This window comes from Sapajus apella, unplaced genomic scaffold (genome assembly GCF_009761245.1).
Source record: "Sapajus apella isolate SASKATOON/1434 unplaced genomic scaffold, GSC_monkey_1.0 scaffold58, whole genome shotgun sequence".
In the NCBI taxonomy this organism is placed as follows: Eukaryota; Metazoa; Chordata; class Mammalia; order Primates; family Cebidae; genus Sapajus; species Sapajus apella.
Window position 1 is genome coordinate 2,839,359 of NW_022436998.1, and position 15,699 is coordinate 2,855,057.

At 36.7% G+C, this 15,699-nt stretch overlaps 1 protein-coding gene across 10 annotated transcripts in view; it reads right to left on the bottom strand.

Annotated features, from left to right (window-relative positions):
* EXOC6 (exocyst complex component 6) overlaps positions 1 to 15,699 on the bottom strand; it is a 216,707-nt gene that overhangs the window by 107,806 nt on the left and 93,202 nt on the right. For all 10 annotated transcript variants that reach the window (XR_004258977.1, XM_032245517.1, XM_032245522.1 and 7 more), the window contains 2 exons: positions 11,226 to 11,323; positions 554 to 659 (listed from right to left, as the gene is read on the bottom strand). Coding sequence is in view for 9 of the 10 variants with exons in the window: in XM_032245517.1 (XP_032101408.1) it covers positions 554 to 659; positions 11,226 to 11,323 (204 nt within the window). In the remaining variant the exon portion in view is untranslated. The remainder of the gene's footprint in view (positions 1 to 553; positions 660 to 11,225; positions 11,324 to 15,699) is intronic.

Consider the following 15,699-nt stretch of genomic DNA (forward strand, 5'->3'; position numbering starts at 1 on the left):
CTCCTACACGGGTGGTCTACTTCCTTTCTCTACCCTGTCTTTTGTTCAGATATCTTGACTCCAAAAATGTATATATTCCTACTTCAGGAAGAAATCTATAGGTAGCTACTGCCTTCACAAATCATATTTAACCAAGATAAACTTTTTGTTTAAGTATACTTCTTTTAAAATCTTCCACAGTGACAAACGTTTCAAAGAAATTCTCCTCTCTTTCCCTAGGATATACTCTTATTACTATAAATCTACTTTTTCATTGGAATCCACTCAACATTAGTAACACCTCTCCTGGGAATCCACCTAACATTTGAGGCAACTGCTTCTAGTATCCCCAGGAAAGGCCCTTCTTAACTTCATCAGAATCACAGTAGCAGTAGTAATAACATACTCTTCAAAACATAACAAAACATAATTAATTTTCTCAAATAACACAACAAAAACTGCCCCCAAAGAAACTACTCTTATTTACAGTTTCAGCTTAATATTTAATGTTATATAGTAATAAATACAATGAATTTATTTTTAAGAAAATCCTTGAATTAAAAACTAGCTGTACCTTTTCAAGGTCTGGATCTTGAAAGGGAAACTTGCTGATGACAATTTTATATTCTTCTTCATTGACAATAGGGATGGGGCTGTAATTATCTTCTTCAAAAATGTCCCTGTTAGGAAAGGAAAACTGAAAACTTATCATTACAAAACGTATTATTAGAGTACTATAAGACAATACCTTAAAAAACCCCAACTATTACAAAAGCAGTTTTTATTGTTAATTAAAGGTCCAAATAGGAAGATACTGCCTAACCATCCAGAATTCTAAAATTCAACATCAAATAAGTCTTGTCCCTCAAAATCTAGGTATAATGTCCTTTTTCCAGTAGTCTGTTTTACAAAACCTCAGCACTTTAGTTTTCTAGTCTAGAACAATTCTCAAGATGATATAGTCTGAACAAGCTCATTGCCGGTAACTAAAAAAGGATCCAGGTAATGGAGAGTATTCCTGTCATGATTTTTTTTTCTGAGGCAGTTTCACTCTGTCTCCCAGGCTGGAGTGCAGTGGCACAATCTCGGCTCACTGCGGCCTCCGCCTCCCAAGTTCAAATGATTCTCCTCCCTCAGCCTCCCAAGTAGCTGCGATTACAGGCATGCACCACCATGCCCTGCTAAGTTTTGTATTTTTAGTTGAGACGGGGTTTCACCGTGTTAGCCAGGATGATCTCAATCTCCTAACCTCACAATCTGCCCACCTCAGCCTCCCAAAATGCTGGGATTATAGGCATGAGCCACCACGTCCAGCCTCCTGTTGTAATTTTTGATAGGAATAATTCTCATGTTGTATATCGTGTGTCTTCTCTTTTCCCAATGAGATTATAAACTCTTGAAGATCAAAACAATGTGTTATATTTGTTTAGTCTCTTATATGTCATGATTAGAAATGGATCTTTTATAGTTGGTGAGGCAGAAAACAGTTACTGCTCATCAAATATCCATGTGCTGTCCTGTACACCCACTTGCAGTTAGGCAGGGCCATATGACCAGTTTTGGGCATTGGACTGTGAATGGAAGTGACATGTGCTGCTTTGAGTCTAAAGCCCTTATAAGCCAATTGTGCAAACTTCCTTCCCATGGTGACATGGAAGACAACATGTTGAAAAGTTAGAATCACAAATGCAAATAGCTTGGATCTCTGAGTACTAAACCTATTGTGGGCTTCTGTGTGAGAAATAAAATGTGTTCATTCACTGAGATTTGGGAAATTTTCGTTGCTGCAGCATAACCTAGGCTGTCCTAATGTAACTGTCATCCAATCATTAATTTCCTTTTAATCGAATAATTCAGTTTAATATTTATTGAGCACCTATATATGTGCTGGGCTCTGGGCTATGATGAAAATTCCCTACCTCATGAAGATAAACAAAAGATAGCTGTTCTCAAATCTAATAGGAGAGATAGATATGCAAATAAATTATAACATTTCTAATGCTGTGTTATACATACAAGAAGTACCACGTTCAGAAAAGGACAAAGGAGGAAATGACTATCAGAGGACGTGGGGAACATCTCATGTAAAGTTATGCAGAGAAGTTATGGGTCCTATAGGGTCTTTAAAGATGAAAAAAATTTCTAAAGAGATTATGGGAGAAAAGTATTCTAGACCACTGGAACATACACGCAAAAATGTAAGGAGTGAAAAAGTTTTAGTCTGTGGGGCGGGGTGTAAAACCACAGATAGTGCAGTATTACTAAAGTGTAAAGGGACATGGTGAAAAATGAGGTTGGACAGGTGGGCAAATTGAGACACCCAGATTTTACCCTGCAGGCATTAACAGGTTTTAGGAAAGGGAATGTCATAAGCAGATATTCACTGTGTGGAGGATAAACTGGAAAAAGCCTGATAACTAACATAGCAAAGCCACTTAGAAAGACTGAAGAATAATCTAAATAAAAGACGACGAGGATCTGAATTAAAGCTGCAACAGTAGGGGTAGAAAGGAAGGAGGTAGCATAAATGAGAGCATTATTTTTTTTATTTTTTATTTATTTATTTTTTTTTGAGACAGGGTCTCACTCCATCACCCAGGTTGGAGTACAGTGGCGAAATGTCGGCTCACTACACCCTCTGCCTTCTGGGTTCAAGCTGTTCTCCTACCTTAGCCTTCCAAGTAGCTGGGACGACAGGGTGTATGCCACTAACCATGCCCTGCTCTACCAAAAAATACAAACATTTTTTTTTTGTATTTACTTCCACTAATTCTATTTCATTCTACATAGAGTTAAACATAAAATAAAAGTTTAGTTAAATGGCAGGTCTGAGTGCAGTGGCTCACGCCTGTAATCTTTGGAAAGCTGAGGCGGGCAGCACTTTGGGAGACAGTGGGGGCAGAACACTTGAGGCCAGACTGGGCAATAATGAAACCCTGACTCTGTTTTAAAAATAAAAATAAAAATGATGAAAGGTTAAAGGCAAGTTACAGAGAAAGTAACTAATAGAAGACAATAAACTACTCACTTTATACAAATGCCAGGGAACCAGTTACTTTGCAAGAAGAGAGAATTTAATGAATGGCACATTTATATTTTAAAACTGTTAATGTAGTCTTAAAACGATGTTTACAGAACCAAATTCTATAAACATGTAAAAGTTCCTACTCTGTGAGGCACTATACTAGAGCTAGGCAATCAAGAATATAAATAGCTCCATGGCATTGGTCTAGATCATGATTTTTAAAAATATAACCCCAAAAACAGAGGCAACAAAAGCCATAGTAGACAAACAGAACTGCATGAAACTAAAAAGCTTCTGCACAGCAAGGGAACAACTAACAGAATGAAGAGGCAAGTTATAGATTGGGAGAAAATATTTGCTGATATATATCTAATAAATATAATAAGAAGTTAGTATCCAAAATATATAAGGAACTCAATAGCAAAAAAACAAGTAACTCAATTAAAAAGTAGGCAAAGGACCTGAATAGGTATTTCTCAAAAGAAGACACACAAATGTCCAACAGGTATACAGATCAGGAATAAGCAAAGCTTAACATCACGAATCATCAGGGAAATGCAAATTAAAAATCCAATGAGGTATCCCCTCACAGCTGTTAGAATGGCTATTATCTAAATGACACAGATAAGTGTTAGCGAGGCTGTGGAGAAAGGGAACCCTTGCACGCTGTTGGCAATGTAAATTAGTACAGCCATTACGGAAAACAGGATGGAGGTTCCTCAAAAAACTAAAAATGGAACTACTATATGATCCCAGCGATCTCAATTCTGGGTGCATAACCAAAAGAATTGAAATCAGTATCAGGCCAGGGGCAGTGGCTCACATCTGTAATCCTAGCACTTTAGGAGGCTGAGGCAGGTCACTTGAAGTCAGAGATCGAGACCAGCCTGGTCAAGGTGGTGAAACCCCATCTCTATTAAAAATACAAAAATTAGCTGAGCATGGTAGTGCACACCTGTAATCCTAGCTACTTGGGATGCTGAGACAGGAGAATCACTTGAACCTGGAAGGCAGAGGTTGCCCTGAGCCAAGATCACGCTGCTGCATTCCAGCCTGGGTGACAGAGCAAAAACTCCATCTCAGAAAAAATAATAAAAGTTAAAAAAAATCAGTATCTCAAAGAGGTATCTGCACTCCTATGTTCACTGCAGCATTATTCACAATAGCCAAAATATGGGATCAACCTTTGAATGGACAAAGAAAATGTGTATATACACAATGGAATACCATTCAGCCCTATAAAAGAAAGAAATTCTGTCATTCGCAACAAGGATGAACCTTGAGGACATTATGCTAGGTGACACTAGTTAGGCACAGAAAGTCAAATACTGCATAATCTCACTTATATGGGGAATCTAAAAAAGTCACACTCATAGAAGTAGAGAGAAGCATGATTTCTGGTTTACAGGTTACCAGAGGGAAGGGCAATCAGAAAGTGGGGTAGGCAGGGTAGGGAGATGGCAGGAAGTTCGTCAAAGTGTACAGTTGCCATTAGGAGAAATAGGTCTTTGAGATCCATTCCGCAGCAAGGGGACTACAGTTAATAATAATGTAACATATATTTCAAATTGCTAACAGTAGGTTTTAAAAGTTTGCAACACTAAAAAATATGTATGTGAAGTGGTAGATATGTTAGCTTGCTTGATTTAATCATTCCACAATGTATACAATATATCAAAACATCAAACTGTATCTCATAAATCTATACAATTATTGTCAATTAAAAATAAAATAATTAAAAGCACATATATACCGAAATAATAGAAAAATAAAACATTAGGGCTCATAATATAGTGAGAGACAGCTGCATACAGATAAACAAACTGTAACAGTAGTCAGGTTATAAATTCTGTCATGAAAGTAGCCAAGTTTTGAATATCACTCAATATTTATGGTAATATTTCTTTTTCCCCCATTTAATTGTTAGGTTGTCAATTTACTACTTATAAAATATTTGAGGATACATGTCAGAGATAACCAAAGCTTAAGTTCTGCTACTTTCTAAAAGTTTAGGCAAAAAGCATGATCTGGAAGAGTGTTAAAAGTAGAAGTCAAAATATATTTGAAAATTATGTATTACAATTGACATGCTATCATTTGTTCTCCTCCACTATTACTCTGGAGGATAAAATCAGTACTATTTCAATAGGACTGATTTTATGTGAATGAAACTATTAGCTTCCCAGAGAAAAAACAATACCTCATGGTTTCCCCAGTCTTGAGGAACAATCTTACTACTAGAAGTCTTAAGATAGGTAAGAGAGAATAGCTGGCCCAATACAAGCTATCAACAGTTAGTAAAACATAAATACCCTTCTGAAGAGGCCAATTAAATAACATCAACTCTGTAAGATTTTATAACTATAAAAATATCATATTACATCATATTATACATTATATCATAGCATATATGTTCTAGATTACCATCTTTATCAGTAAACACTGCCTTTATTTTTAAAATAGTTAATATAAATAATTGCTGATAGTTACATATGACTCATCAAGACTGTCAATTATCCATCTGGGTTAGCATCCTGACAGTATCACTCCTGAAGAATGTAAATACAAGAAACTCAAATAAGGATTTGTCTGGTTGATTTTAATAGACGTATCTTACCTTATGAGCCGCTTAGGCATTATAAAAAAAAATTTTAAGACACAGGGTCTTGCCCTATTTTGCAGACTGGAGTGCAGTGGTGTGATTATAGCTCCTCAGTCTCAAACACCTGGGCTCAAGTAATCCTCCTGCCTCAACCTCCCAAGTAGCTGGGATTATAGGTGTGCACTACCATGCCCAGCTAATTTTTTTATTTTTTAATTTGTAGAGACAGAGTCTAACTATGTTGTCCAGGCTGGTCTCAAATGCCTGGCCTCAAGTGATCCTCCCATCTTGGCCTCCCAAAGTGCTGGGATTACAGGCATGTGCCACCTCACACTGTTGGAAAATTTCTATTACAGTATTCAGAAGATCAACCTCCATAGTTTTGAAAGCTGAAGGGATAAGTGCTAAGCTGGTAATAAATCATCTAACATACTTTTAATATCAGCAATATTGACATATTACTTCTATCATATTTCCGGTAAACAAGATATAAAACCTCAAGATTGACTTTTTCTTCCCCAAAGGGAAAAAGAATGGAGAGAAAGAGACAAAAGGAGAAAGAGAGAATGGAGAAAGGAAGGAAAATTTTTAGTAATTAAAGGGGGGTATATTTCTCTTCTCATGTCACAAAAAGTTATACAGATATTAAAATACTTTTGTCAATGGCCTGCAGAGAAGTGGTTAAAGCAAAAGTAATTTTCTCATTTAGATTCCTTAACATTCTTAACCTAGTAATGTTGTTTGTAAAAACAGCACTTTCTCAAAACAAAATTTAAAAACTGTAAATTTCTGTCTCTAATATAAAATATGTCTAAATACTTATAGCCTTATAAGTATTTGATCATTTATTAGGAAAAAATTATAGATATTAGAACTACAAGTAAGTATAATTAAAAACTGATTATAAATGTTACAGCCACTATGGAAAACAGTATGGTAGTTCCTCAAAAAATTAAAGCTATATTTACCATATGCTCCAGCATTTCACTTCTGAATATAAACCCAAAATATTTGAAAGCAGGGACTCAAATAAATATATGTATACTGTACTCACATTCACAGCAGCATTACTCACAATAGCCAAAAGGTGGAAAGAACGTAAACGTCCATCAACAGACGAACTGATAAACAAGATGTCGTAAAGACAATGAAATATTAGCCAGCCTTAAAAAGGACTGAAATTCTGACATGCTACAACATGGATGAACCTTGAAGACATTGCGTTAAGTGAAATGATCCAGGCACAGAAGAACAAACATATATGATTCCACTTACACAAGGAACCTAGAGCAGTCAAATTTTAGAGACAAAGCAGAGTGGTGGTTGCCAGAGGCTGGGGGAAGGAGGAAATGGGGAGTTCTTGTTAAGTGAGTACAGAGATTCTATTTGGGAAGATGAAAAAGTTCTGGAAATGGATGGTGGTGACAGTTGGCAAATATGCGAACGTACACCACTGAAGTACCAACGAGAACGAAGACACAACGTATCAGAATCTCTGGGACACACTTAAAGCAGTGTCTAGAGGAAAATTTATAGCAATAAATGCCCACATGAGAAGCAAGGAAAGATCTAAAATCGACACCCTATCATCAAAATTGAAAGAGCTAGAGGAGCAAGATCAAAAAAACTCAAAACCTAGCAGAAGACAAGAAATAACTAAGATCAGAGCAGAAATGAAGGAGACAGAGACACAAAAAAAACCTTCAAAAAATCAATAAATCCAGGAGCTGGTTTTTTGAAAAGATCAACGAAATAGGCCACTAGTCAGATTAATAAAAAAGAAAAGAGAGGCCGGGCGCGGTGGCTCAAGCCTGTAATCCCAGCACTTTGGGAGGCCGAGGCGGGTGGATCACGAAGTCAAGAGATCGAGACCATCCTGGTCAACATGGCGAAACCCTGTCTCTACTAAAAATACAAAACATTAGCTGGGCATGGTGGCGTGTGCCTGTAATCCCAGCTACTCAGGAGGCTGAGGCAGGAGAATTGCCTGAACCCAGGAGGCGGAGGTTGCGGTGAGTCGAGATCGCGCCATTGCACTCCAGCCTGGGTAACATGAGTGAAACTCCGTCTCAAAAAAAAAAAAAAGAAAAGAGAGAAGAATCAAATAGATGCAATATCACCACGGATTCCACAGAAATACAAAGCATCATCAGAGATTACTACAAACAACTCTCTGTACATAAATCAATAAACCTGGAAGAAATGGATAAATACCTGGACACTTATACCCTCCCAAGCCTAAACCAGGAAGAAGTCGAAACCCGGAACAGACCAATAACAAGAGCAGAAGTTGAGGCAGCAATTAATAGCTTACCAACCAAAAAAAGCCCAGGTCCAGATGGGTTCACAGCTGAATTCTGCTAGACATACAAAGAGGAGCTGGTACCAATCCTTCTGAAACTATTCTAAACAATCCAAAAAGGGGGAATCCTGCCTAAATCATTTTATGAGACCAACATCATCCTGATACCAAAACCCGGCAGAGACTTAACAAGAAAAGAAAACTACAGCCAATATCCGTGATGAACACCGATGCGAAAATCCTCAATAAAATACTGGCAAACTGATTGCAACAGCACATCAAAAAGCTTATCCACCATGATTAAGTAGGCTTCATCCCAGGGATGCAAGGCTGGTTCAGCATACACAAGGCTATAAATGTAATTCACCACATAAACAGAACCAAAGACAAAAACCACTTGATTATCTCAATAGATGAAGAGAAGGCCTTCGACAAAATTCAATAGCCCTTTATGCTAAAAACTCTCAATAAACTTGGTATCAATGGAATGTATCTCAAAATAATAAAAGCTATTTATGACAAACCCACAGCCAGTATCATATAGAATGGGCAAAAACTGAAAGTACTCCCTTTGAAATCTGGCACTAGACAAGGATGCCCTCTCTCACCACTCCTATTCAATATAGTATTGGAAGTTCTAGCCAGAGCAATCAGGCAAGAAAAAGAAATAAAGGGTATTCAATTAGGAAAGGAGAAAGTCAAATTGTCTCTATTTGCAGATGACGTGATTGTATATTTAGAAGACCCTATCGTCTCAGCCCAAAATCTCCTGAAACTGATAAGCAACTTCAGCAAAGTCTCAGGATACAAAATCAATGTGCAAAAATCACAAGCATTCCTATACACCAATAACAGACTTAAAGAGAGCCAAATCAAGAACGAACTGCCATTCACAATTGCTACAAAGAGAATAAAATATCTAGGAATACAACTAACAAAGAATGTAAAGGACCTATTCAAGAACTACAAACCACTGCTCAACAAAATAAGAGAGGACACAAACAGATGGAGAAACATTCCATGCTCATGGTTAGGAAGAATCAATATCGTGAAAATGGCCGTACGGCCCAAAATAATTTATGGATTCAACGCTATCCCCATCAAGCTACCAATGACCTTCTTCACAGAACTGGAAAAAAATACCTTAAACTTCATATGGAACCAAAAGAGAGCCCACATAGCCAAGTCAATTCTAAGCAAAAAGAACAAGGCAGGAGGCATCACGCTACCTGACTTCAAACTATACTACAAGGTTACAGTAATTAAAACAGCATGGTACTGGTACCAAAACAGAGATATAGACCAATGGAACAGAACAGAGGCCTTGGAGACAATACCACACATCTACAACCATCTGATATTTGACAAACCTGACAAAAACAAGCAATGGGGAAAGGATTCCCCATTTAATAAATGGTGTTGGGAAAACTGGCTAGCCATGTGCAGAAAGCAAAAACCGGACCCCTTCCTGACACCTTACACTAAAATTAACTCCAGATGGATTAAAGACTTCAACATAAGACCTAACACCATAAAAACCCTAGAAGAAAACCTAGGCAAAACCATTCAGGACATAGGCATAGGCAACAACTTCATGACTAAAACACCAAAAGCACTGGCAACAAAAGCCAAAATAGACAAAAGGGATCTAATTAAATTCCAGAGTTTCTGCACAGCAAAAGAAACAATCATTAGAGTGAACTGGCAACCAACAGAATGGGAAAAAATTTTTGCAAACTACCCATCTGACAAAGGACTTACATCCAAAATCTACAAAGAACTAAAACAGATTTACAAGAAAAAAACAAACAAACCCATTCAAAAGTGGTCAAAGGATATGAACACTTTTCAAAAGAAGACATATATGAGGCCAACAGACATATGAAAAAATGCTCATCATCACTGGTCATTAGAGAAATGCAAATCAAAACTATATTGAGATACCATCTCACACCAGTTAGAATAGTGATCATTAAAAAAATCTGGAGACAAGGCCGGGCACGGTGGCTCAAGCCTGTAATCCCAGCACTTTGGGAGGCCGAGGTGGGTAGATCACGAGGTCAAGAGATCGAGACCATCCTGGTCAACATGGTGAAACCCCGTCTCTACTAAAAATACAAAAAATTAGCTGGGCATGGTGGCGCGTGCCTGTAATCCCAGCTACTCAGGAGGCTGAGGCAGGAGAATTGCCTGAACCCAGGAGGCGGAGGTTGCGGTGAGCCGAGATCACGCCATTGCACTCCAGCCTGGGTGACATGAGTGAAACTCCGTCTCAAAAAAAAAAAAAAAAAAAAAAAAAAAAACCTGGAGACAACAGATGCTAGAGAGGATATGGAGAAATAGGAACACTTTTACACTGTTGGTGGCAGTGTAAATTAGTTCAGCCACTGTGGAAGACAGTGTAGTAATTCCTCAAGGACCTAGAAATAGAAATTCCATTTGACCCAGCAACCCCATCACTGAGTATATATCCAAAGGATTATAAATCTTTCTATTATAAGGACACATGCACACCTATGTTCACCGCAGCACTGTTTACAACAGCAAAGACTTGGAACCAACCCAAATGCCCATCGATGATAGACTGGACAGGGAAAATGTGGCACATATACACCATGGAATACTATGCAGCCATAAAAAATGATGAGTTCGTGTCCTTTGTAGGGGCATGGATGAACCTGGAAACCATCCTTCTCAGCAAACTGACACAAGAACAGAAAATCAAACACCACATGTTCTCACTCATAGGCGGGTGTTTAACAATGAGAACACATGGACACAGGGAAGGGAGCATCACACACTGAGGTCTGTAGCGGGGGACTAAGGGAGGGGCAGTGGGGGATAGGGAGTTGGGGAGGGATAACATGGGGAGAAATGCCAGATATAGGTGATGGGGATGGAGGCAGCAAACCACACTGCCATGTATGTACCTATGAAACAATCCTGCATGTTCTTTACATGTACCCCAGAACCTAAAATGCAATTTTATATATATGTGTGTGTGTGTGTGTGTATGTATATATATATGTATATGTATATATGTATGTATATATGGATATATGTATGTGTGTGTGTGTATGTATATATATATGTATATATGTATGTGTATATATATATACATACACATACACACACACACACATATATACACACACACACACACATATATATAAAGAAACTGGCTAAGATGGTAAATTCTATGTGACTTTACTATAATAAAAAATGAATATAAGCATTTTTATTAATACATGCAAATTAACTACTTGAGCATTTGACAAACATATTCATTATATTAAGGCACCATGACCTAGACTAACCTGAAAACTCCAGCCCATTTCTTAAGCAGCGTTTCATTGTATTGATCTCTTATTTCAAATAATAGGTCAAAAAGTCGGTTCACTGGAAAACCATAACCCTGAAAAACAACAACAACAACAAAATGCGGATAAACAAGTGTACAAAAATATTCATTAAAAATGTAGGGAATACTAGAAAATCATTTGGAAGGAATCACTAGATCCCGCTGCATGCCATTCCCACAGTAAGAAAAAAAAAAGATATACTTTTGACTTTCTACTACATTGCATTAGGTAAAAAAGAGGTCCAGAAAGAGTTTTATGAGAATAGATTGATTTTTCCTTTCTTCTCTCTCTTTTCAGTAACAATTACACTGTTAGCCTTAAAAAGTATTAGAAGTCAAGCCTGGAAGAAAAAATTCAAAATAAGTATTTACATAATAGTATGTTATGGCACCACTTGGGAAGTGGTGCCTAAATAGGGTACAAGAAGAAAAGGGAATGGATTCTGTCTGAGACAGGCTGGCTTCCTTTTGCACCTTCAATTTGAGACTGAGTTTGTCACATATTGGGAAAATTTACATCTTTCCATCAAACATTCACACTCCCAAACTTTTTTCTTTTCCAACTCCAAACTCACTGAAATCTTACCCATATCAGGACCAAATATGCTCTCTCACCTCACAGAATTCTCCACTTGCATCTCCAAGGTTTCTCTCTCCATCTTTGTTCTTGAGCCTATCTCCTTCCACAGAAACCATTCCATGGGTTTTTTACTTTATTACATCTTTAGCTTCCACAGACACCTTTCTCTTGGCTAAATAAACATGCTAAATTGTTTCCCATCTTTAATCCAAGAAAAACAGGAGACCAAAAAAGCTCTCCCTCAATTTTCTGTAGCGTGTCAGCTGCCTGCATCACTCCCTTCATAGCCAAATGTACTACAATCTGACTCCCACTTCTATTCCTTTATTTAAACTACTCAACAATGTCACAGACTATCTCCTAAGTGTCAAATTCAAAGATCTCACCCTACCTGACAACTCTTTCTTGAAATTCTTCTGCTTTGACTTCTATAACACCAATCACTCTTCTTGTTCTCCTTTTACAACCATGTACAATCCATTCAGTTCCCTTGTGTAACTTCTATCTCTATCTTTAATCTTTTCTTCTAGCTCCCGAGGGCAATCTCAAGTCTAATGACTTCAACCTACGATGATTATTCCAAATCTGAATCTCTAGCTAGGTCTCTCTAAATTCCAAATATTTAATTCCATTACCTGTTTCATCTCCATTCAGTCAGCCAGCAAGTACATTAAACTTATTTCCTCTCTTTCCAACGAAATCAAATGTTCCTCTTATTTCCTATCCATAATAATAACACTATCGTCAACCCAATTTATCCATAGAGAATCTAGAAAAACATCTAAACAACGCCCGCCACACACACAGCAGTCACCAGATTCTGACTTTACCTCTTTTACAAATCAAATCTATCATTCTCCATCATCTACCCATCTTTCTTTCTTCCAGAAATATTCTTAGTGCCATTGCTTTATCTCAGGTCCTTAATATCTCTTACCTAGACCATTGTAAAAGCTTCCTAAACAAAAATTTCAACCATCTGTCTCTCTCAATCTATTTCCCAGATTCTCAAAATTACCATTCAAAAATGTAAATCTGATTGTGCCATTTCCCTGGTTAAAAACTAGAAAATGCTTACTAAACTCCCACAAGACATCCCATAATCTGGGTCAAACCATCTCATCAGTTTTATCACCACTATTTGCCCTTCCTTGTTCACACCTATATTCTACAGTTTCTAACACCATCAAACTGCTCAGCTTCACTTTCACCACAACATGCCTTTATCTATAGTTTACACATGGCATTTTCTCTTCCATTAATGCCCTTTCCTTCTTATCTATTTGCTGAACTCCTTCTTCAAAGCTTAGCTCGTTTCAACTTTTCATACAGGCTTATTCAACTCCTAGAATCTAAGTTAGTCATTCCATCTTCTGCAAGCCCAAAGCTCTCTAACATATTGCTGCATTAGCATGCCTTATTAAACATTCTATTTGTTTGCAATTTAACTGTAAATTTCTTGAAGCCAAGGATTTTTATGTCACTACTACTGTCTTACTGACTTTTATGTCTCAACTGATGATTTTATACATCAACTAGACTGCTAACATGTATTGGGTACTCAAAAAATGTTAACAAAGGAATCAATAAATGTTTACTTGTTATTTGCCTAGTAGGCAGCAAACAATATAAATATGCTGGTATTACCTTTTTACTTTATTCTTTAGTTAGCTTTGTTTTAGATGATAAAATACTGGTGTTTTAAAAAGTAAAATTTCCTTAGGGCGGCAAGGGTGATTTAAAAAACTAAATATTATGTAACATTCTTAATTACTGTTCATGAAAAGACACTCACAAGTTCTTCAGTTAATAGTTATAAAAACCCGCAATCATTAATTCAGTATAAGATCAATCTAATACTGAGCCTGTCAGCTTTCAGTGAAATGAAAATACTGCAGAAACTCTGAATAAGTACAAAGAACTCATTTGTCTTCTCCAGTCATATTTCAAAGCAATCATATGAGAAAGGTATCCTTGCAAGGGTTATGGAAATATCACTGTTGCTTTTACAATGCCAATATTACCTAAATATTATCTTTGACTTTTCTTTGATTCTCTGGAGAATTCCTTGGTACCATATAAAATACTCTAGATGCAGCTGTACTCAGAGTCCAGTCCAAGAACTGTTTATTACAGTCTACAAAGATATAAGGAGCTTGCACTACAATACAAATTGATGCTGCTACCTATTGAAAAAAAGTCTTGCTTGTAACAAGATGCAAACTGCACTGAACTTTGTACTTGGTGATACAGTTAATTTACATTCTGAGGACAGCTCCTTTTTGTTATGGGTCTAACAAGACAATTTGCAGACTAGTAACAAACAGTTTGCAAACCAGTGGTTCCCAGACCACACTTTGAGTAGCAGTGCTTTAAGTCATTAAGGATAGCAAAATTACTAACCCAAATTCCTATTACTTTTTCTCTCTATGGCAAAAAACGCAATTACTTTTGCACCAACCTAATATCTCAAGCTTCTTAGAAATGGGCCCCCAAAATTTGGACAGCCCCAAATAAAACTTACCAAAAGTGTTCTTGCAGTGAGATCAATATTATAGATACATACACTCATCACAAAATTTATGAAAACAACCAAAAAACCCATATTATTCTGCTGTTACAATATAAGCCATACAAAACTATAATTCTAAGATGCAAAGACTCTTCTGATAAAACAAATAGTTTAAATCAGGATTTCCCAAAGCATATTATATAAAGTTTTAGATCTAAATGATGTTCTAAGGGGGAAAAAGATGCAAGGGTCAAATATATCGGGGAAACGCTACATAGTCATCTTCCTTTTGGGAACTTATGGGGATAAATTTGCTCTCAGAAAGGTTTTCAGTGGAGAAATGCATTTTACTTTTGGACCACAAAACATTTTTTTTAAGTAACATCTCTTATCGCAGCTTGGAAAATGCTAGTCTGTACTCGACGAAAAGTTACTTCTCATCATAAAATCCCATAAATTTACACAGGAAAACAAAATGTAATCAATATCTATACTCTTTTACCTGTGATCAAGTAGGAAGGACAAGCTAGAAATCCCAGAACTCTGATACTGAAAATCACAAAAATATTGAGTTTTGAAATAATGTAATTTTAATTTTATTTTTTGTTTGTTTGTTTCAGGGTGTTTGTTTGTTTAGATGGAGTCATGCTCTGTTGCCCAGACTGGAGTGTAGTGGTGTGATCTCAGCTCACTGAAACCTCCACCTCCCGGGTTCAAGCAATCCTCCTTATTTTTAAAAAGAAAAATACCACAACTCAAAAAAGGAAAGTGATTCGCTCATAGAGCACATGAAGACTAGGAAACTAAGAAAAAAATGAATGCACAGTTTTCAAATTATGTGTTTTCATATAAAGTATCATATTTAAAACTAAAAACAATTCTGAAAATTAATAATAAACCCATTTTCACAAATGAGGATCTAAGCCTTAAAGAACTTGCAGGCATACAATTGGTCAACAGTACAGGCAGAACAGAAACTTTGGGTCTATGTGATTCCAGAGCCCACTGTTCACTGCCCTAAGGCAGAATTTATATCTTCTAATTTCTAGTTCAGGGTTCTTCCCATTATACTCTATATTTTTTTTTCACTGTAAAAATACTTTATTCTAACTGAATGATCAATATTTTAAAAGATGACAGCATCCCTGATCTCTGTCTAAGCTTCATAATTGAAAAGGAAGTATATGAATAGTCCTGGGTAATAGCAGAACAATACACAGGTAAACATTTATTCCTACTAATTTACTGCTATTAATCTACAACAACATAAATGAGTATAGCCTATATTTTATACATTTTTGAGAGCTTAGAATAACCATTAATTGTTAGGTTATCACC